The 23,843-nt window shown below is 41.3% G+C and overlaps 1 protein-coding gene across 7 annotated transcripts in view; it reads left to right on the top strand.

The window, feature by feature from the left end:
- LOC128867855 (kinesin-like protein KIF13A) overlaps positions 1 to 23,843 on the top strand; it is a 113,865-nt gene that overhangs the window by 70,975 nt on the left and 19,047 nt on the right. For 6 of the 7 annotated variants that reach the window (XM_054109406.1, XM_054109407.1, XM_054109408.1 and 3 more), the window contains exons 6-15: positions 720 to 1,311; positions 1,370 to 1,792; positions 1,911 to 2,057; positions 2,135 to 2,302; positions 5,717 to 5,863; positions 6,384 to 8,046; positions 8,131 to 8,276; positions 8,814 to 8,840; positions 14,334 to 14,433; positions 15,711 to 15,806. In XM_054109406.1, coding sequence (XP_053965381.1) covers positions 720 to 1,311; positions 1,370 to 1,792; positions 1,911 to 2,057; positions 2,135 to 2,302; positions 5,717 to 5,863; positions 6,384 to 8,046; positions 8,131 to 8,276; positions 8,814 to 8,840; positions 14,334 to 14,433; positions 15,711 to 15,806 — 3,509 coding nt within the window. The remainder of the gene's footprint in view (positions 1 to 719; positions 1,312 to 1,369; positions 1,793 to 1,910; positions 2,058 to 2,134; positions 2,303 to 5,716; positions 5,864 to 6,383; positions 8,047 to 8,130; positions 8,277 to 8,813; positions 8,841 to 14,333; positions 14,434 to 15,710; positions 15,807 to 23,843) is intronic. The other variant, XM_054109413.1, reaches the window with a different exon arrangement.

Raw genomic sequence — 23,843 nt, 5'->3', positions numbered from 1 at the left:
GCGTTATCATCATGCAAAATCCAAGAATTGGTTGCCCACATATCCGGCCGTTTGCGACGTACAGCATCTCTCAAACGCTTCAAAACGGATAAATAATTTTCTTTATTGACTGTCTGGCCCAATGAATTGTACTCATGGTGCACTACGCCTTGGCAATCAAAGAAAACCGTCAATTAAACATTCCCGGTACTTTTTGATCATAGGGCACAGCTCTGATTAGCTGTAGATATCTGCCCATTGGAGGTCTCATAATGGTATCAAATCGGCGCTTTGGTGCTTCTTGGGGAATGCCTGTCTTATACTTCATCTTAGTATTAGTTAAAATAATTGTCAACATTTATGATTATAAAGAGAGAATGAAATTTTGAAATCAAAACCTATGATCGGAATCGAAATTAAGAGAAAAAAATATGAGCAATTCTGCTTTTGCTCTCTGAAATTTGAAAATCTAAAACAAAGACAGTTTAGAGTAATTTAAACAAAGTTTTACGATTTAGAAACTAAACAAATAGCAAACAAAAACTATATTTCCTCTCCGCTGCTGCTACCTGTTTAATGTGCCTTGGATTAGATGCGTTCAAATTTTTCAGAAGGAAATGCAGAACCGGCCAGATAATACAATTTTTACGTTGTTTTTTTCTATGTTTCGTGTATTTTTAATTAATTTTGTGGATGTGAATTATTTCTACTAAATAAGCGCTCTTTTATTTCTTTTCCAGATCACTTACCACCTTGGGTTTGGTTATCTCGAAGCTGGCCGATCAATCGAACGGCAAGAAGGGCGGCAACGACAAATTTGTACCCTATCGCGATTCAGTGCTCACTTGGCTGCTGAAGGACAATTTGGGTGGCAACTCAAAGACGGTAATGGTTGCCACCATATCACCTTCAGCCGATAACTACGAAGAGACACTTTCCACGCTGCGCTATGCCGATCGTGCCAAACGCATTGTCAATCACGCTGTGGTCAACGAGGATCCGAATGCGCGCATCATACGCGAATTGCGGCTGGAAGTGGAGGCGTTGCGCAATATGTTAAAACATGCCACCGGTTCGCCTGTGGGCGATGTGCAGCGCGTGGACATACACGACAAGTTGGCCGAAAGTGAGAATCTAATGAAGCAAATCTCACAAACGTGGGAGGAGAAACTGGTGAAAACCGAACGCATACAAAACGAACGTCAGCAAGCGCTCGAAAAGATGGGCATCAGCGTGCAGGCGAGCGGCATTAAAGTGGAGAAGAATAAATACTATTTAGTTAATTTGAATGCTGATCCGTCCCTCAATGAATTGTTGGTGTATTATTTGAAGGTGAGTCTTAAATAGCCCCTGCGGGCGGAAATTTTGAACAAACCCTTTTCCTTTGCAGGAGCGCACTTTAATTGGTGGTCATAGCATTTCCGGCCAACAACCTGACATACAACTATCCGGCCTTGGTATACAACCTGAACACTGTGTCATTGTAATTGAAGATGGCGGCCTTTTCATGGAGCCCATACAGGGTGCACGTTGCTTTGTGAATGGCTCGGCAGTGCTGGAGAAAATTCCACTGCACAATGGTGACCGTATACTGTGGGGCAATCATCATTTCTTCCGTGTTAATTGCCCGAAAAGCGCCAATGCCAATATGATTTCGGAGCCACAAACACCAGCGCAGCTAATTGACTATAACTTTGCGCGCGATGAGATCATGCAAAACGAGCTGAGCAATGATCCCATACAAACCGCCATTGCGCGGCTAGAGCGCCAGCACGAGGAGGACAAGCAGGTGGCGTTGGAGAAGCAGAGACAGGTGAGCAGCAAGCAAGTGCGGCATCAGTTGACAATACGCAATAAATGTGCTGACTACTTTGAATTCACCAAAACGAAAAGAAAAAAAATTTCAACTTTTTGATTTATTGCCTTTGCAGGAGTACGAGCGGCAATTCCAGCAGTTGCGCAACACATTATCGCCCAGCACACCTTACGCGCCATATGCGCCATATGATCCTTTGCGTTTGGGTAAAATTACACCGAACACACCTACGTCGCAAATGCGCGTAGAGAAGTGGGCGCAGGTGTGTAAATGGAAATCTATTGTCACATATTAGCTTTCACTTTAATTTCGAATATTTCAACTTATTTTCATGTACAGGAGCGCGATGAGATGTTCAAGCGTTCACTGGGCCAACTGAAAAACGATATTATGCGCGCTAATGCATTGGTGCAGGAGGCCAACTTCCTTGCCGAGGAGATGGAGAAGAAAACAAAGTTCTCAGTGACGCTGCAAATACCGCCAGCCAATCTTAGCCCAAATAGAAGGGTAAGTAGTTTCCGGTTTTTACACACACACACAGCCATACGTAGGCAGAGTAGTGAATATAAAAATCCAGCGGCTCGGTTAGCTAGGCCCTGTCATGCGATTGGGTGCTTAGCCTCCAGCAATGAAAGCATTCGATGCTGCGCCTGCAAATGGTGGCAGCTGGGGAGGCAGGCGATGGAGACTGCTTTGGAGAACGCAGGTAGATTGAGTGCCACGGTTTACTTGGCATTTTTAATTTTTTTTTGGTGGGTGAGGTAGGGTTCAAAATGTGCGACCGTCGTGTACTGCGTCGTCTGGCGTGGCCACTAAAACGATCCTTTCTCTCCTTTTGGGGTGACACCCTTCCCGGAACTGCTTTCTATATTACTTCGGGAGGGCCCAGAACGGCATCCATAAAGGAGCAATTTTATTCACCTGGGTCCACCATATTTGTAGCCAGCTTTCATGCTATTGGCTCGTCTTCTTGTGTCTCTATCTGGGCGGCTTCACTTTGTTGCGCTGTGTCGAGGTCAATCTTTTTTTTTTTCGTAGTACGATCTCGATGTATTTCATTACCGCGTTCCAGCTGTCCCCACGTTCGAGCATTTTGCTGATTATGTTGATCGGCGCGATGTCGCCAATCTGCTCCCTCCGAGCATTTCTTTCCGCGAGCCATCTGTTACAACTAAAAAAAACGTGTGTTCAGCGTCATCGCTCGGTGCTTCGCAGTATATGCATTTGGAATCGGTTACCTTGCCCATACGGTATAGGTAACTCCGGTATAGGAACTGGGTTAAGAAGTTGTTCATTTCTACGAAGTTCCTTTGAACCCATTTGTCAATTGATGGAATAAGTTCCGCCGTCCATCTGCCACTCGGTAGTTCAGTGTCCCATCGGCTTTGCCACCGCACCAAGGTTTGGCGTCTCCGTTCTGGGAAGCTAGTGATGACGTGTTTCTTCTTGGAGTCCCACGCATCCATTCGTTTCCGGACCATGAGGTCGATGGGTATCTGACCGCTGATCACGAAGATTGCAGCGCCTGAGACAGTGCGGTAGGCTGAGGCAACTCTGAGTGCCGCTGTTCGTTGCACGGCCCCCAGTGCTTTGCGCTTGGCTTTGCAGTTTAGCACAATTCCTCATACTTGTAGCCGCCATAAATAGCTTTCTTTTGCTCTGTGTTGGTCCACCGATGTTTGCCATTAATCTACTTAGCATACTCGTGACCTTTGCTGCTTTGGTAGCCGCATGCCGCTGGACCCAGAAAATAAGCCTGCAGTCAAGTTGAATACCTAAGTATTTTACTACTTTTTAGGTCACTAAGGACGTGTCGCCTATTTTTATGTTGACGTCGAGTGGCATGGTACCTCGTGTCATAAGGATGACTTCGGTTTTATGTTTGGCGAGTTCCAGGCCGTGGTCCTCATGACTTGGTTCAGCTTCCTTCTAGCGTCCTTAGTGTCAGTGGCATCTTCAATTGGCGTCAGTTAGCATAACAAAGGAGAAAATTCAAATGGGCTTTTTTGAACTCCTCCAGAGAGATTTAATAGGTCACTTTGCCAAACAAAAGCGGAAAATCTCAGCTTTTGAAAAATTTACATTAGTTCACCAATGAGCTCAGTTAAAGCCGTGATTGCTAATTAAGGTTAGGTAAGGTTAGAATGGTTGCCCTGAAAGTAGGCCCACTTGGACGAAGAATTTGAGTTCATCTTTTGTGGTGGCTTTGCAAGGTAAAAGAGGTGAAGGAAACCTCACTCTAAGGTGACCAATTTGCGGTTATGTAAGCCACTTTATGCTGCGGATGAAGTACAGTTGTACAAGAAGAGTTTTGATATCGAAGTCTGCTATATCAGCGGGCGTAGGAAAGAAGCGAGAACCAAGATGTCTAAATCTTAAATCCACCTCATCTTCCATACAGAAAGAACTCGAAGGAATTCCAAGTCTCACGGCATACATACCTCGCGGATAGTGTCCCGTGAGGACACCCACGAAGTTTGAGAGCTGAGGTTTTGTCAACCTCAGAATATCCCTCGAACGTCTCCGATCCACACGTGGGCAGCAGGATTTCGCGACCTTACAAGTTTGTGTACTCGCCCAGCGCTCGCTGAGTTTACGCAAAGCCCATCGTTTCAGGAGTAGATCGCAGGTTGTCAAGGGGATCCCGATCCTCTACTTTCGCGGGGAAACTACCTCACAGGTCCCTTGTCTGTCCAGCTCGTCCGCTTCGCAGTTTCCTGCAATGTTGCCATGACCAAGTACCCAGATTAGCCTTATGTCAAGTAATTCGGATGCAATCGAAAGTGAAACCAGGCATTCCCTGACCAGTTTCGAGCGCACCATAATTGAGTCCAGGGTCCTAATTGCCGCTTGGCTACACACTGCAGTGATCCGGTAACCTGAATTTGAGTCTGATGGGGAGCTCTTCACAGAATACTCCTACGCCAACCCTTCCGCCCAACATCGAGCCAGCCGTGAACAAGTTCACCAAGCCCTCTCCCCAAGTGTTGTACCGAGTCCACTCCTCCCTTGATGGAATATGGGTGGAAAAAGTTCCGCTTGGATTAAACGAGGGTATACACTGGCCCCTCGGCAGGCAATGGCAAACCGAGTGTATTTCTGTCATGAAAAAGCTCCTCATAAAACTATCTGCCGTTCGGAGTCGGCTTGAAACTGTAGGTCCCTACATTTGTGCAACAACATCAAAACGCACGCCACAAATAGGAAGAGGAGCTCGGCCAAACACCCAAAAAGGGTGTACGCGCCAATTATATATAATATAAAGGGTTTTTCAATAAGGGCGGGTAGATGTTGAAATGGAATAAAATGGCGTTTACTGTGTGGCACGTAGCGTCGTCCTGCATGTCATCTAGGCCCATATGGTTCAATATGGGCCATAAGAAATTGGAAGGGCCATCACGTCTACCGAAAAATGGGCGCAATGCACGCAACGTTTGCGTTAATGAACACTCATTTTGATAATAAAGTTTTATCATTTGAACGTGCTGTTCATTCGTGTATCTTGCCATGATGATTTGGCATAAACAACTGAATAACAAACAAAAGATTTGACAGATGTCACCAAAACAAAATGGCTGCCACAGGGCGCCAAAATCGACAGGCGCCAATCGAAAAACCCCTTATATACACTGATCCGTTGTCTGCTGGATGAACTCAAAGTTTCTAAGAAAACTTGATTGTCCGTAAGTGAGATCAAGTTTGAAATCCGAATCTCTCAGCCTGTCTGGCGTATGGATCGTACCAATCCTGCGCTTTAAAAGAGCCAGAAAATGCTTTCACAAAGAAAAATTAGATTCCCGTGTCACACAGTGGCATCACAACGGACCTGTACGGTCTACAGGCCGACTATGACCATAACCTAACCTAACCTACACAAATTTTCAAATTTTAAATTGAAACTTTTCTTTTTTCTTTGCATAGCGCGGCGCCTTTGTTAGTGAGCCGGCCATCTTGGTTAAACGCACTAATTCTGGCAGTCAAATTTGGACCATGGAGAAATTGGAAAACAAGTTGATTGATATGCGCGAAATGTATCAGGAGCACAAGGAGCGCATTCTAAATGGTTTGGTAAGTTTTTCCATGCAACTCATTTCATTCTCTCCATGCGCATAGCTTTTAATTTGTAAACTTGCTAACTTTGCTCATCAATTTAAACATTTCTACATTTCTGCATTTCTACATTTTTACTAACACCCATTACAATTCGCTCAAATCTTTTGGCGATTGGCAAACATAAAAGCCTGTCGTTGAAACGTACTCAGACGATGAAGATAGTGACGAGGTAATTTTCCACTTACTACTCCTTTCACATGCCTCCCAAATACTATTGCGCCTTTACATACATTCCCTGCATTTCTCCGCACCGAAGGGTGACTTCATAAACGCATTTATGCAAAACATCAGGTCTGTTTTATTTCTAAACCCCCTGAGCTGAAACTGTCGAAATTTGTGTAACTTCGTTGAAAGTTAGCATCCCGCCGTCATCAGCTCTAAAAGTTTAGAAATAAGAGATGCTGATGCTTGGCATTGATGAGTTTAAGAAGTCACCCCAACTCTACATTGTCACTAATTTTGCGTTAATTTCCAGGAAAGTGAGAATTCCAAATCGTTGGATCCGTTCTATGAGTCGCAGGAGAATCACAATTTGATCGGTGTCGCCAATATTTTCCTCGAAGTACTCTTCCATGATGTGAAATTGGACTATCACACGCCCATCATTAGTCAACAAGGTGAAGTTGCTGGTCGACTTCAAGTCGAAATTCAACGCATTGCCGGTCAAATGCCACAAGATCGCATGTGCGAATCGATTTCCGAGTCATCGACCGATTCGCGTGACGAATACGATGATCCCGTCGATCCAATGTCCAATCAAATAACTTGCCGTGTCTCCATAAAAAGCGCCACCGGCTTGCCACTCTCCCTCTCCAATTTCGTTTTCTGCCAATACACTTTTTGGGGCAATCAAGAGACTGTGGTGCCTGTCATCAATGCCGAAGCGCCGTCGCACGATCAAAATATGGTTTTTAAATTCGAACATAGTAAAGATTTCACTGTGACCATTAACGAGGAGTTTCTTGAGCATTGCATCGAAGGTGCTTTGTCGATTGAAGTTTGGGGTCATCGCAGCGCTGGTTTCTCCAAAACCAAGGGCTGGGAAGTGGAGCAACAGCAGGCTAAAGCGCGCTCGCTAGTCGACCGTTGGGCGGAGTTGTCGCGTAAAATCGAGCTGTGGGTGGAAATACACGAGCTAAATGACAACGGTGAATATTCGCCTGTGGAAGTGACAAATCGCACGGAGGTACTCACTGGTGGTATCTATCAGCTAAGGCAAGGACAACAGCGGCGCGTTAATGTGCGCGTCAAACCTGTGCAAAATTCAGGCACATTGCCCATTATTTGTCAGTCCATTGTAAATATTGCAATTGGCAGTATTTGTGTACGTTCACGGCTACAACGTCCACTCGACTCGTACCAGGAGGAAGATCTGACAGTGCTGCGTGAAAAATGGAGTGAAGCGCTTGGCCGACGGCGGCAGTATCTGGATCAGCAGATACAAAAGCTGATTAAGAAGGAGGATAAGAGCGAAGAGGAGCGTGAACGTGAGTTGAGTTTGGTGCATCAATGGGTGTCGCTCACCGAGGAGCGGAATGCCGTGTTGGTGCCCGCGCCAGGCTCTGGCATACCAGGTGCGCCAGCCTCTTGGGACCCGCCAGCCGGCATGGAGCCTCATGTGCCCGTGTTGTTCCTCAATCTAAATGCCGATGATATGTCAGCACAAAATACCAATGACGAATTCTCGGTTGCTGGGCTGAACTCGATACTCTCCAAAGAACATGGTCATAAATTCTATACTCTACAAATACTGCAACATCTGGAGAAGGATGTGTGCTCGATTGCCAGTTGGGATTCGTCGATGCACGACAGTCAGGCATTGAATCGTGTTACCGAGGCTAATGAGCGAGTCTACTTAATATTGCGCACAACTGTGCGTCTCTCACATCCGGCGCCCATGGATCTGGTGCTGCGCAAACGCATTAGCATAAACATAAAGAAGGGCCAAAGTATTACAGATCGGCTGAAAAAGTTCCGTTTGGTGCGTGGTGAGAATGCCATTTTGCAAACGGGTGTCACCTATGAAGTGGTCTCAAACATACCAAAAGCATCGGAGGAGTTGGAGGATCGCGAGTCGTTGGCACAGCTGGCCGCAAGCGGCGATGACTGCTCCGCAAGCGATGGCGAAACGTACATCGGTGAGTGACTAGAAAAAATGCATAAATAAAAATATTTAACTAATTAAATTCCTTACTGCTTACTTTGTCTCTTTCGCTTCGTAGAAAAATACACACGCGGCGTGTCTGCTGTGGAGAGCATATTGACGCTCGATCGCTTGCGTCAAAGTGTGGCGGTCAAGGAGTTGGAAACTGCGCACGGCCAACCGCTGTCGATGCGCAAGACTGTCAGTGTGCCCAATTTCTCACAGGTACTGTATGCCGTCAGATGCGCCCTTACTTTTTTCACATTTGCAGCCACGCATCAAGTCACCACAAGACACATCGTAGTTAGTTGTGTTCAATGACGCTTTATTATTTTTGGCAAATACTCGTTCACAATTTAGCTGCTTCTATATACAAATTATTTAACTCAATGAAATTGCTCATTTGAATTCGTATCTATTAACTATACCGAGCTCTAAAACAAAATTCTTCTTTTTCTCACTTTTTTGCGCTTTCACCTAAAAACCAAAACTTAACTAATCTAAACAAATTGATATAATAAATATGTGTTTTTAACCTCACCAAATGTCGAACAAAATTCAAATTCTACCACCTCACCTATGTACTACAATTATTAACAAATATATTTTCCACCAACAAAATTTAAACAAACCAAAAAACTTGAAACAAACCACATTAATGATAAAAATGAAAACGAAAATTCTGAAAATTATGAAATAACCGCCGATTGCACATAAACACATTCGATATACGTACGTAAATTTGTAATTGTCTGTAAATAGGCGGTTAAAGAGACAACAACTGGAAGTGTAAGTATGCAAAAGTGAAATTACAAAATCAGAATAATTTTTACAAAACAAAACAAAAGAAAACAAAAAACCAAAGTAAATCATCAAAAGTGGATTTGAAAGGAATCTAATGTTGCATTTGCTGGTATCTGAAGTCGAAACGCCACGAAAGTATCATAAATTACCTGATTTTTCAGACGTAAGAGCCGAGCAGATTTATGACAAACGCGAGCTGACGGAGCGTAATTTAGCTTAAAGCTGCAATTAGCGATGCCGTACCGTAGCCACAAACGTAAACATAGCAATCAGCTGTTCTGATCAAACATATGGGCAACACTGTAAACGATTATAGGTGCCGCACCATAACGCGGTAACCATATGTATCTATTGGTTCTTTGGTTCTACCCCGTAACCGTAAACAGCTGTGAAATACTTTGCATTTCTTTTGATATTTGCGATAAAAATTTGAATATTAGAAATGAGACATGCAAAATTTATGGACTAAGTGTCGATCGTTAAGATCTACACGGACGGATCAAAAATGAACACCGCTGTAGGATCTGGGTTATATTGCGAAGAGCTTTCTATCAGTGAATCCTTTAAACTACCACATCACTGTAGTGTTTTTCAAGCGGAAATAAACGCTTTTCATGAAGTCTTAAAATGGTTAAAGATAAACAGAATATCATCAACAGATATCTACATTCTATCAGACAGCCAAGCTGCCCTACGGGGCCTGGATGCATTCCAAATAACATCAAGGAGTGCCTTACATTGTCGCCAATCTCTTAATGAGATGGCCAAACAATATCTTATCTTCTTATGTTGGGTTCCAGGCCACGGAGATATGCCAGGCAACTGTACGGCTGACCAACTTGCAAGAGAAGGTACCTGTATGCCAAACATAAGTAATTTTATGGGGTATCTAACGCAACTTATAAGCTTCTTATTAAAGTCGCACTAATCAGTTCGGCAAATCAAAGATGGATTAGCGTAAATACCTATGAAATTGCTACGCAAACGTGGCCAAGAATATTATAAAATTGAGTAGACTTCAAATTAGGACCTTAGTAGGGGCCCTCACAGGACATTGCCTCATAGGAAATCATGCAAGGAGATTAGGCGTTTACACGCATGATTTCTGTCGTAGCTGCAGAAAGAAGAGGAGTTGGAAACAATTCAACACCTTTTTTGCACATGCCCGGCTCTAGCCAGAAGCAGGAACCGATATTTAAAATCCCACTTCTTAATGAATATAGATAATCTATAGACTTTAGGTATCAACAACCTTTTACGCTTTGTCAAATACTCAGGATGGTTCAATATGGAAGGGGAAATGTAGCCCAGCCCCCGCGGTTCACAGCGGTCCCATTTCGTGGTCTAAGTGGCATCGTTGTCTGTATGAGCGATGCGGCCGCCAAACCTAACCTAACCTAACCTAAAGTAGAGAATTATCCGTGTTTATATGACAAAATGCAAATGTGCCGTTTTTACTATTTCGTAGACTTTTATTTAAATAAAAAACAGAAGTAAGACGAATAAGTTAATCAATTATATATTCGCCGTTGCTGCTTATAACCTCTTCCCACCTTTCGACCAATTTGTTGATGCTGCTCCGCCAAACATCGTTTGTTCTGATGTCAAAAAAGTTGTTGAGTCAGTTTTTAAACGTTACCTCTTTGTTATCGAAAGTAACGCCCTTTATATGGTTTTAAAGGGAGCGGAAAAGGTAGTAATCGGTCAGTACAAGGTCCGGAGAATACGGCTGATGCTGAAGGATCTCCCATTAGAGCTCTTAGAGTGCGGCTTTGACGACTTGTGCAACATGAGGCCTAGTGTTATCGTGAATGAGTATGGTTTGACTATGTCGATTAGGTCTTTTCAGTCGAATAACCAAATAGCCTCAATCACGCAGTGTAGCTGAACAATGTAGAGCTCCTTGTTGACCGTGGCATTCTTTTCGAGCATTTACCAGTTCACGATCATGATCTTCTTTGAATGAAAATCCGGCTTGACTTTCGATTTTGCCGTATCTCCTGGAGCCACCCACTCCTTTCTTTACTTCATATTGATGTATAGGCAGCATTTCTCATCTCCCGTGACGATTCAGTACAAAAAGCACTGTTTATGACCGCGTGTTGCTCGATGGCGGGCGAGATGATGAGAAGCAATTCGAAGGCGACTTTCTTTGTTTTTTTTCATTGAGCTCGTGAGGCACCCAGGCTCCCAATTTTTCAGTAAATCTCATTGAATGAACGTGATAGAGAATCGTTTTATGATCGCAGTTCATTTTTTCCGCCAATGACGAGTGGTTTGGCGATCATTCTCCTTCAAAAGTGATTTGAGACGTTCCTCATCGAATTCAGAAGGTCTTTCGCCTTCCGGGACGTGTCATCGACGTCAAAATCCTCATTTTTGAACTGCTGCGGTAGCTTTTTGACCTCGATGAAAAGCAAAGAAGACCAGGAGTCAAAAATGTTGATTTCTGCTACCTGGGTATTCCATTTCTGAGCCTCAAAACTAATAAAAAATTATATAACTCAAAAATTCAATTAACAAAGTTTTGTAGAGTTGTAGAGCAGAAAGAGTTTTATCGAATGAATACTTACCCTTTGCCAAACAGCAAACAAATCGTTGTAAAATAAAAGAAAATACAAAAACGCTATGAACTTATTCTCCAACACAATACCTAAATATCAGCTGCTTCTGGTTATGGCGTGACTAATCGACGTGTTGCTGTAATGTTGCGGCTATAATTATGGTTACGGCTATACGTTATGGCTACGGCAGCACTAATTGCAGTTTAATGTACAGAATATTTACTACAATTTCCATACAATGAAACCTTCATGTTGCACACAGTTGCAGAATGTGCACACACACCTAAATATGCACACACACCTATTTGCATATGCACCTACTACCACCTGGTACGGTTCAAATATTTTCTACATTTTTCATTCATTGTTTTCCACGTGAATATTGCACTTTTCTACATCGTTAGATGATCATTATTTTTTCCGAAATCACAATACAGGAAGTATTTTTACTATACTAGACTTTATTATAGATGAACTTTTGATATCTAAGAGGACATTGGGCGGTGGCAAGATTTGTGCTCTTCTCTGTCCATAAGTTGGCTGGTTTGTCGAAGTGGTGATTCACCAAGAATCCAATTAGTGCTTCCGCACCCTTTTTGCCCCTCTCTGATGGTTTGCTGCCTCTCTTCTTCTTTAATAACGCCGAGCGGTATTTCTCGCGCTAAATTATACAGCCTCTGCTGCAGTTCTTTGACCGAGAGATCTATACGGATTTTCCTCAATATGACTGGTATGGCATCGTCTTAGACTGTGCGGTAAGCGCTCGCAACTCTAAGCGCGCTTCGTCTATGTGTGGTTCTTATTTCTTTCATACCCGATTTTTTTTCGAATTCGCCCAGATCGGCGCTGCGTTTGTAATCACGGATGTGTTGATAATTGAACGCAGCAGTCGTTTCTCTTTCCGAGGTCCTCCTACATATATTTGGCATAAGTCTGGAAAGCGCACTGTGTACTGGCTGCGCTTTTTATCTACAACCACCAGCGCGACATCATCAACGTTCCCAACAAGTGTTGCTTCTGCGGGAAGGCCCATTTTAAGCACGCCGTCGTACATTGCGTTCCATAGCGTTGGAGCAGGGACCACACCACCAGTCACCTTATATTGTCGAATGTCAGCCTCCGTGTTGTAGAACAGCAGCCTATTGTTGAAATAGTCGCCAATAATGCGCTGTAAGTACGCCGCAACTTTACGTCAGCATCTGCACCGCCATCCTGCGCTATCACACTGCCCATCTGGACAGTGAACCGTTCAACGTCAACAATTACGAGCACAGTCAGCCGTCAAAATGGCACGCAGTGGCTGCTACCATCTTCGAATTCAATCGTATCAAATGCTCTACTCAAGTCTGTAAGAACATTGGACATTCCCACCTTTGTACTCTCAATGAGTTGCTTATACATTCTATCAAACAAGTACCGGGAACTGTTCAATAACACGCAAATTAATTGTTTAATCATCAAAATTTATTTTGTCGCCTTCAAAATAGGCTCCATTCGAAGCAATACAGATATGCCAAGGACTAGTCCAGTCATCAAAGCACCATTTAAACGCGGTTGAAGAGATCTTCTTCAGCCCCTTCAGCGAATTCTCCTTAATGGCCTCTATCGACTCAAAGCGGCGTCCGCGGAGTGACAATTTAAGTTTTGGGAAAAGGAAAAAGTCACAGGGGGCTAAACCCGGTGAATACGGTGGTTGTTCGATGATATTTGTCGAGTTTTTGGGTGTTCACAATATGAGCCTTGTGAGATGGTGCAAGATCCATGAGTTTTCTTTCCACAAATTGGGCCGTTTCCTACGCACATTCTCTCTCAAACGTCGCATAACCTCCAAATAATGTTCTTTATTCGCCGTAGACCCATTTGGAACGAATTTCGAGTGCACAACACCACGATAATCAAAGAAAACGAGTAGCACAACTTTCACTTTTGACCGACTGAAGTGGTTTTTTTGGTTTCGGCTCATGTGGATAGCCCCATTCAGCCGCGTGTTGGTACCCACATCTCCTCATCCCCTGTTATGCGGTGCTGGATAAACATTGGGTCCGTATTCACTTGCGCAAGCAAGTCTTCAGCCACCTTCTTCCGATGAATTTTTTGAAAGAAATTCAATTATCTTGGAGCGAGTCGAACAACCACGCGTCTCATCACCAATTGATGGTGAGAAATGTTGCGAATTTATTCATGAGACACGCTAAGGTCTCGAGCTCTCTCCCTCAAACTTAAATGATGTTTTTCCAGCACTATTTCCTTGACTTTTTCGACGTTTTCATCCATTGAAGACGTTGATGGGCGACCAGATTGGGACAAATCTTCCACGACCCAGCAAAAAAAATTTAGACATTTGTACTTATGTGTAACGCGCGCTTTTTAAATGAAGAATTGCCGGTAACTAAGTCATCCCATGCACAGTGAAATGAAATGTTGCTATTTTTTGTGTGCAAAAAAACAAATGCAGCTTTAGTTTTATTTTATTCGCGCTTTCCTAAAATCACAGCAATGTTGGTGTAGTAATCGATTGCAATTACTTGAGTCCTGTACTCTTATCAAAAATAAAGGTTACAGAACTCAAATTAAAAAAAAAAATCAATCAGCTAATATAAATGTCGCTCTGCCCACACAGCGTGAGTGTTCCACGTCAACGCCAAAGTCACTTTCCAATCCACTTTTTATGTGCCACTTTTAAATGTGTGTGTTTTATATGTATGTATGTGTTTGTTTCATACTTTTTTCTATGTTTAACTTTGGTTACACAAACTTTTTGGATTCCCTTTACTTTACTTTTATTGATGTACATATAGAATCAAGTACTTTTTACTATGTATGTATGTATATGTATTGGTCACTAGAAAATAAATATATTATCAGAATTGGTGTGCATATTTTTAAACCATTTCTTTTTGTATTACCACCTTAGCTTATGCGTTTCGATGCCTCTATGGAATCGCTGCTAAATGTTGGACGCTCTGAATCATTCGCTGATCTCAACAATCAAACGCTAAACGGCAAATTTCCAGGTAAACTTCCAGCTAAACGGCAAATTACTACTACATATAAATGAAATACAGTAGAAACTCGATGCTTGCGACACAATTTTTTTGTTTCGTTGCGTACGTAGTACTTAAGATACTAGAAAATGTTTGCTTCAATACTTGCAACACAATTGTTTTGGTTTTCTCTTTTGCTTTTTTCATCAACCCATTTTTGGGAAAATTTAACAAAACAATTATTACTTTAAGTTGGACCAAAAAGCAGATATACAATGCCTTCTTATTGTGAAAGCTCTTAGCCGTTAAAATTCTTGTGCGCTTAAAAGAAACCTCGGCTCCGGGGCATAAGATCAGTAAGCAGAGGCTGCTGGAAATCATAAAGTAAAAATAATGGTTATTGGGAAATCGGCGAATCCGCGTTCATTAAAAAAGAAAATAAAAGTGTTTGGATGACCTTAGCTTTATTTCAAGAATGGTTTCACAGACCATTTGTTCCAGAGGCATGTTCATTATTTGTAAAAACAAAGAATCCTGTTTTAATCAAAGACCTCCGACCTCCGAAGAAATCTGAGTAGATCTTGTGGTGCCAAGGAGCCAAGGTAGTCGCTTCTATCCACATCAGTGCCCACGACCTCAAGCCTGATTCGAGCGAAGGCAGGGCAGACGCACAGAAAGTGGTTCGCAGTCTCATCCTCCTCTTCACAAGCTGGGCAGAGTACACTGTCTGAAATGCATACCTTTCCATATGCTTTGCCCACAGAAAGTGGCCCGTTATCAGTTCTGCGACAGTCGGTCGAACATGACAGGTAACCTCAATAGTGTCCATCTGCAGCCTCTCTCAACCTGCCAAGCTCGCTTGTGGCTTAAAGTAATCGGTTTGCTAACCGTGGATTTGATGATTTCAGAAGGGAGTGGCAGAACGGGCTCCGGGGCAAAGAAGTTGGCCTCAGAGCCCATCCTAGCTAAAGAGTCAGAGATCTCGTTACCCGCGATATCCACGTGTCTCCGTGCTAATACTGGTTCCTAAAAGAACGAAGTACTTAAGTAATAGAATAAAAACAAATAAGCTTGGATTGCTATCAGTAAAAAAACCATTTTATTTGTATGGAAAAAATCCTCAGTACTTGCGACAACCTCGAAACTTGCATCGAGCCCTACTTCCATTACGTGCAAGAATCGAGTTTCTACTGTACTAAAATTTATAAAACAAATTTAAAATATATTAAACTGTTATTAAAATTTGTCTATATTAATGCAATTATTCTACTACTCTCCATATCCATCCATCCATCGAACGTCTACAGCACATCAAGCAATACGCGACTTTGGCACACGCAATCGGCATAGCTTTGGCGGCAAATCGAGCAACGATGAACCACCGTGCAAACCATTTGGCATTGGTAAGAATGGCTTCATGTGCGCTCAAGCACAAGCCTATTTTCTATTATTTAACCGTGAATTTTTTTTTTTTTTTGCGAAATTTCTGAACTTGATTTGGTTTTCTTGGTTTATTTTACAACTTTTTGCAAACAGCGCAAGACCACCACTTAAACCACTTATTTTATTTACCAACTATTTAACATAAACTCTACAAAATATTCCACCTAAGTATTTTCTAGGAATTTATGATGTTTCTTGTATTCACCTTTATTAAGTAAGGATTGTAGCTTAAAATTTTGCTTGTGCGCAAAATTTATTCTGCGTTTTACATAAATTGCTGGCAAAATTTTGATTTTATTTTCTACTGTCATAATTAGGTGCCAATTGGTAAACTCATTAATATCAAACTGCTTTTTTACTCACACTGTAGAAACCGTTAACTTTTAGATATTCGAAGCTGTTTCAGCAGCGCCATAGAACCATTCATACAATCCGTGTAACTGGCGTTTAAAGTATTTAGTTTAAATTTCTGCATTTCCTTCCTCTTCTGTATGTGATTTATAATAAATTAGCGACAGTATAGATGATAGACAGTATGTGCCAATAGTTTCCGCTCTACCGTTTGTAAGTTATCATATATTTGTTGACAAGTAGCAACTGTAAGCAACACAAAAAACAACAGCGCTGTGAGGGGTGGATGACCTGAGGTGTATTTTAAGAATATTTTTAGTTCCCCTCTAGTCTCTTAATGACATGTAAACCCTTTAAATATCTATACTCGAACTTTTCACCCTCGTTTGCGGTGTGCATTTTCTTGTGCCACGCTGATCTTTGTGGAAAATTCGCATGATTTTATGGCTTATCGACATGAGTAGGAAGAAATGTGCCCTATAAGTGGGAAAAATTAATTGGCAAGAAAGTAATTTCGAGTTTGTTTTGTGAGGTCCGGAACAGAATTGCAGCGGGACAGCGGGTAACGGCTTGATACGTGGTGATCAGCTGATCCACTGTGACGGCAAATTCGATGGGTTAAACTCAATTGCGACGGGCAGGTTTTCAGCTGACATTTTGTGGTGACAATGAAAGGAATGCATTTTGTAGTGAAATCTTTTCATTTGCTATATTTGTGAAGCAACTGATTGAAGCTCATTGTTACAAAAAAAAAATTATTGACAACTTGCAGAATTTCTTGAGCAAATCAAGTAAATATTATTTGCTTGTTATATTTTATTATTTCTTGCCGGCCGTTGCTTATGAACAAATAAATTGTCATCAAATAATCAGAAAGAAGCAACACAGAGTCTTCAACCCATCGGAAAAAATAGAAATGAATCTAATTATTGGGTTGTTCGGAAATAAATTGCCGATTTTTTAAAGAAAATTTGCTTTCATTTCATTTTTATTTAAACTTAGATTGAACTTTAATCAATTATATATTTCCCCATTTGTTCGACAACCTTTTGCCATCTTTCCGGGAAATTCATTATTCCGCGCTCATAGAACTTCTGCCCTTTATTTGCAAAAACCTGAACCCAGTGCGATTTTGCAGAGACTTATCCACGGTCGCTTCCAAATCCGCAGTTCAAGCAGCAACCGTGACAACAACAACAACCAAAGTGAGCAAACTAACTGCTAGTCAACAACAGCAAACAGAAAAAGAACAACAACTTCATCAACTCCAACAAAAGCTTGCAACGGTAAACACATCTGAGCAACAACAAATGAGTCTGATTCATTGCCGAAAATTTTACCATTTAAGGAGTTCTGCCAAGACCAAAACAAGTGGTAGTCTGACGGTGCGAGGTCAGGGCTATATGGTGGTTACATCATAAGTTCCCAGCCAATTTCTCTCAGCTGCCCTGATGAAACATGACACCTTCACGATTGATCAATTTTGGTCGCTTCTCGTTGATGGCTGTATTCAATTTGTCCAATTGTTGGCAGTAGACATCCGAATTAATCGTTTGGTTCCTCTGAAGCAGCTCAAAATATACCGCACCCTTCCAGTCCCACCAAATTGGCAACATAATCTTCTTTTGGCGAATATCAGCCTTTGAAGTGGTTTACGGCGCTACATCATACTTCGGCCATGATCGTTTTCGATTGAAGTTATTGTAAACAATACACTTTTCAGCACCAGTGATAATCCACTTCAAAAACGGATGGACTTCATTGCGTTTAAGATGCATATCATAAGTGTTGATTCGGTTTGTTAAATGAATTTCTTTCAATTCATGTGGTACCCAAATAGCAAGCTTTTTTTACCGGTCTAAGACTCTTTATATGCTCATAAACGGTTGATTCTGGTATATTTAACTTCTCTCCAATCTCTCGCAAAGTTACAGGACGATTCAATTCGATTAAAGCGTTGATAACGTCTTCATCGACATCACTTGGCCGACCTGAACGTGGCTCATCTTTAAGTGAAAAATCTCCAGAACGGAATTTGATAAACCAATTTTAACACTGTCTTTCTTTTAAGGCTTTATCACGATACAAATCACGCAACTTTTTAGCAACCCTCTCTGCGCTTTTTCCTTTATGGAAATAATAAAGTAAAATATGTCGGAAATGCTCGTTTGTGGGCTCCATATTAAAATTGATGCCAAACAAACAAATATAAACAAAATTACGCGCACTTTTTATCTAAAGCAAGCTGAAAGTGACAGCTAATAACTGTAAAAAAAAAAAATTAAATAAATGGTCACAAAACAATTATCAACGCCGTCTAAATGTAAAATCGGCAATTTCTTTCCAATATTTTGCCGCCTTATAAATAACCGACGTCAAGAAATCCGTCCCCGCCGCAATTCTGTACGATTTCATGCTATTAAATATCTTCTAATTTTCCGACAACCCTTGACCTTTAAAACTTGTGGAAATTCTCAAGAAACACACTGAAACACTTGCGATTTCCTGTTATCATTATTTTTGGATATTTTCCATGCAAAGTGTTTTGCAAACTGTGAAACAAATTGGAATCTGATATCGCAAAGTCAAGACCATATACGCATATGGCCATTAAAGTAGGTACACCCACGTTCATAGGTAAAATGCTATTTTTTTTTTAAATTAACAAGAACAGATCTTCAATTGTATTGGGTTTTTACTTCATAGATTAATTTAACAAATATAAATAATAATTCAAGGATCTTTTAAAACTTAAGCTGAATTGGTCTCAGAAACCACTTGGCCGGTCATCGGCACACCCTGATTGTTGTTGAAAAGGAATTGCACAACCTATTTCTCAGAAAAGCGCGGAAAAGATGGAGCTCCACTTCTTCATGTGCTATTTCGAAAACCCTGTGGCACCAATACAATAAAAGGAACTCGTAGCTATACTTACCGGTCATTGGACGATCTCACGGCTCACACGCGGAAAATCTAGGGTTGCCATTTAACCCTCATTGAAGAAGCTGGGGGGACCATTCAGAGAAGTAGACTGTTAAGCACTTTCAAGCCAACTTCCTTCGCCCGGAGCCCGTTCTGCCACTCCCTTCGGTAGCCGTCAAAGCCACGGTTAGCAAACGGATACTTCAACCCACAAGTGAGCGTGGCAGGCTAAGACAGGCTGCAGATGGGCAAAACTGATGGTAACTGTCATGTTCGACCGACTGTCGCAGTTCCTCCTGTCACTAAGCAGAGAAGACTGTATGCGGCTGGTTGGACTGATGACGGGCCACTTTCTATCGGCGAAGCACATGGAAAAGGTGGGCATCTCCGACAGTCCACTCTGCCCACCACGTGAAGAGGTCGATGGGACGGCGGACCACTTTCTGTGCGTCTGCCCGGCCTTCGCTCGAATCAGGCTTGAGGTCTTTGGCACTGATGTGTTAAGAAGCGACCACCTTAGCTCCTTGGCACCACAAGATCTATTCGGAGGTCGAAGGGAACCCCGCTAGTGCAGTACATTGGACTTAATTGTGTCTGAGTGCTGTACTTGCTAGTCTGTCCCGACAAAAAAAAAATTCTCTGTAAATGTCCAGGTTTGGCAGCCAGACGATTAAAGTCACTGGGTGCTACTTTCTTCGACAGCCTGGGGCAGTGCGCCCACCTAAATCCCATCAATCTTCTCTATTACATTAACAGCTCTGATTGAATGTAGATATATGCTTGTTTTAGGTCTCAAAATTGTATCAAAACAGCGCTTTAGTGCTATTTTGGGTGTGCCAGAGTGGTACTTCAACCATTTCACCTACCTACCTAAGTGAGCAACTCATTTAACAACCCTCTCCCTTTGGTTGAGCCCGTTTAATTGGTCGCCCGTCTAGACTGGACTTAAAATGTTGCTACAACAACTTATGTTCTTGTTTTGATGCAATTCAGTTCTCATTATAGTTTTTCCTGGCACTACTCGCGTAGGCGAGTTTATGGTTTAACATCACCTGCGTTGCTTCACCGTCGATTTGAAGATCTTTATATTTCGCGCGGACCATCGAAACCAAACTGATATTAACATTTTGTTTAAACCGAAATTACTTTCTTGCTAGCCAACTTATGAAAAAGGTTCATGTTCAAGTCGAAGTGTCGGAAAAATTATTGACACCCCAATCAAACTTTGATATGCTTCTATTAAAAAATTACCTCCACCCTTTCAAAACTTTTTTTTTATTTTAATAATATGACTGAGGCCAGACAGCATCACTACAGTTATGACTTCATTCTAACTAGCATTCGAAACAATTTCATATCAGTTTATTTTCTACTTCCATTTAGTCCTCATTACTTGAGCTGTAAATCATTTGAGTGCAATTAGTGGCTGACAAAAAATTTAAATGCTAGTTCCAGCACCTTTTTGTTATTCAACTACCCTACCCGTCCGCTCTTCTATCCCAGCAGTTTTAAAGTAATAAATCACCTCCTAAGATTCGCTCAACACTCTGTCTGCGATAAACGTTTCACTTTTTCGCTTCAAATATTATTCGTATAGCCGTTTTATTAGCTATCGTGCTTTTGCAAATCATTTTTTGATGTTCACGCTTCCCAGTTACTGCAGCTTTTCTCAAAATTTGCTAAGGCATTTGATGAATTGTTTTCTTGTTCTTAATGCAAAACAAAAAAAAAAAAAAACCAATAATAATAAATAAATAAAATAAAATTCGAATAAAATGAAATCAAGCGCATCAAATCGCACATCAAAACATTTACTTCATTCATCGAAAAATAAAATATCCTTCGTAATTATAAGTTAGCAAATTTAGTTGAATACTTAGTATCCTTAGTATCTAAGCTCTTAGGGGTATTCTCGAAACTAAATAATTCTCGCGACAATTAGAATTAGTAACGGTAACGATTCGAATTTGAAACCGACCAAGCGATGATGCCTCAAAGGTATTCTCGGGTTCGGGGCGCCGTATTTGTCACTGAATCGTTTTATCTGTTCCCGTACTGAAGGTATCATCGTTTTGTTGCATATTAGCTCATTGCCAGTGTAAATCGAGTATCTGGTGATTATTCGCAGTGTCTTTGCTTTGATGCCGGTGTTCGTTTTTGCCGCCGCCCCCCATAGCTGGACGTGAGTCCAAATAGATTTAATTACGGATTTGTCAACACCCAACTCTTTAGACATATCATCAAGTGTTCGACATGCGTCTTCATCCAATAATTGTTGCAGTTGAGTATCTTCGAATTTTTTCGGTGCCCTTCGGATCTTTATCACTCACGTCGAAATTGCCTCTTTGGAAGCGTCGAAACCACTCTTTACAAATTGTATTTGATGGAGCGTGATTATCGTAAAGGTTGATTAATATACGACACGCTTCAGCTGCACTTTTCTTTTAAAGGTAGTAATGAAGCACGACTTCCCGCAAATGTTGGGTTTTGGACATTTTTGACGTCAGAGAAAAAAGGATCTTTACGCTTCAAACGAATGTCAACTACTGCGATCGAGACCTCGCTTATGCACCTTCAAACCACCAGTACATTACCAGAGCGAACACAAAAATAGTAACAGCAGCGACACCTCTTTTACGAGGGCGGAAACTTATTACCATGCCATATTTTCGACAAAGTGTGGAAGAACAATTGGCAATAAATATTTCATTAAAAACGGAAGACGATATTGACTCATCAATAGCTTTTTGTCGACGATTCCATCATCAAAGCCCTCACCATTTCGACACCAACTATAAAAATTCAACACAAAGAATCTATTCCAATACATATCAAGCAAAAAAGGAAACTCCGTAAAAAGTGGTAAACTACTAAACGTCCCGAAGATAAAGCAAAATTTAACAAATCATCAATATTGAATTAAAAACATTATTAAAACAACACCAAGATAAAAAGCTTGAAAAATACATACACAACTTTGGGGGCTACGGCAGCTAACATATATTCTCTATGGAGAGCAACTAAAAATTTAGTCAACGCAGTTCCACATAAGCCTCCCATCAAAACACAACACGGAACTTGGGCAAAGACCAATTAAGAGAAGGTAAACACACTAGCTGAACACTTTAAAACAATATTCTCAAACGAAAAAGACAACCAGCAACAAAAGCAACAATCATTGAACAAAATGTAAAGAATAACCGAGACAACCTCAGCAGAAATCAGATATCATTTTAAAAATCTGAACAGTAAAATAGCACCGAGCTACGATCTAATAAATGGTAAAATCCTAAAAGAATTACCTGATGCAGCAGTTATATACATACAACAAATATTCAACAGCATATTAAGAACACAATGCTTCCCACGCCTTTGGAAAGTTGCACAAATAACGGCAATCCCCAGAACTGTCTACCTAGAGATGGCGAAACCTTTAAACAGGGTGTGTCATAAAGGACTACTGCTAAGCTCAGAAAGATCACTTCACGATTCTCAATAGTAACCTGGAAAAACGACATTTTTTTTATAAAGTTTGAAGACGAATACTCAAGCACGATGCAGATGACAGCAGGTGTACCTCAAGGTAGTGAGTGTCCTGGGACCTCTATTGTACCTGATATTCACAGCAGATATACTGATTCCAACAACAAAAAATTGCATGATAGCCACATTCGCTGATGACACAGCCTTACTTAAAGCATCAGATAAAATCGAAAAAATAAAAAACTACTGACATTTTTCAACAAACAATAAAATCGCTCTATAAATGGGTAATAGAAGTCAACACAGATAGAACGGAACAAGTAATATGTAAAACAGAAAGCCTAAAACACATAAACTAACAATGAAATAAAAATCCTTCCTAGTGCAAGGTATCTTGGCATAACTATAGATGAAAAACTAAATTGGAAAAGACTTATAGAAAATAAGCGAAATGAAATTAAAAATAAGTTTAGACAACTATACTGGTGTTGGCTAGAAATTCAAAACTAAGCCTTAACAACAATGTAGTGATATATAAATCAATAATCTCAACCATTTGGAAATATGGCATAGAAATCTAGAAAACCAATATCGAAAACATTCAAAGGACCCAATCTAAAATACTTCGAAAATAACAAATGCAGGCTGGTATGTACCAAACGACGTGATCCGCATGGCCCTCAATATCGACACAATTAGAAAATACAGACTAACTAATGGACAAATGCGCAAAGTACCACAATCGGAGAAAATAGGAAAACGAAGATTAAGGGGGGAAGTCCATGTAGAAGCCTCAAAATCGGTCATCAATACACACCTGCGCCTTATTTGCTAAACATGCGGAATTGCCCTCTAAACTACACACTCTGCGGTACACCAATTACCCACCGTGGGCGATTAGCAAAAATCTTTTATCAACGACCTACTATAGTTAATTTACGGAAAGAGAATACTCCAAACGCCGCTTACAGGGCCAAGTTCGCCGAATCTATCGCAGACTACAAATTTAACGGGTGGCAATTGATTTTTACTGACGGGTCAAGAGGATCCCACACTACTTACACAGTGGTAAAGGAAAATCAGGAAGTTATCGCGTACGGCCTTCTATTTTCATTCTGCTCTATTTTCACCGCTGAAGCAACCGCCATATTACAAGCCGTTCAATACTGCGCCAAAAGTAAGGGTAAGCATATAATTTGCTCCGACAGTTTGTCCTGCTTCCAAGCCATTAAAAACCACAA

The sequence above is a fragment of the Anastrepha ludens genome, chromosome 6 (genome assembly GCF_028408465.1).
Source record: "Anastrepha ludens isolate Willacy chromosome 6, idAnaLude1.1, whole genome shotgun sequence".
Taxonomy (NCBI): domain Eukaryota; kingdom Metazoa; phylum Arthropoda; class Insecta; order Diptera; family Tephritidae; genus Anastrepha; species Anastrepha ludens.
Note: the sequence above shows the minus strand (reverse complement) of the source record. Positions and strands in the feature narration are given on the sequence as shown.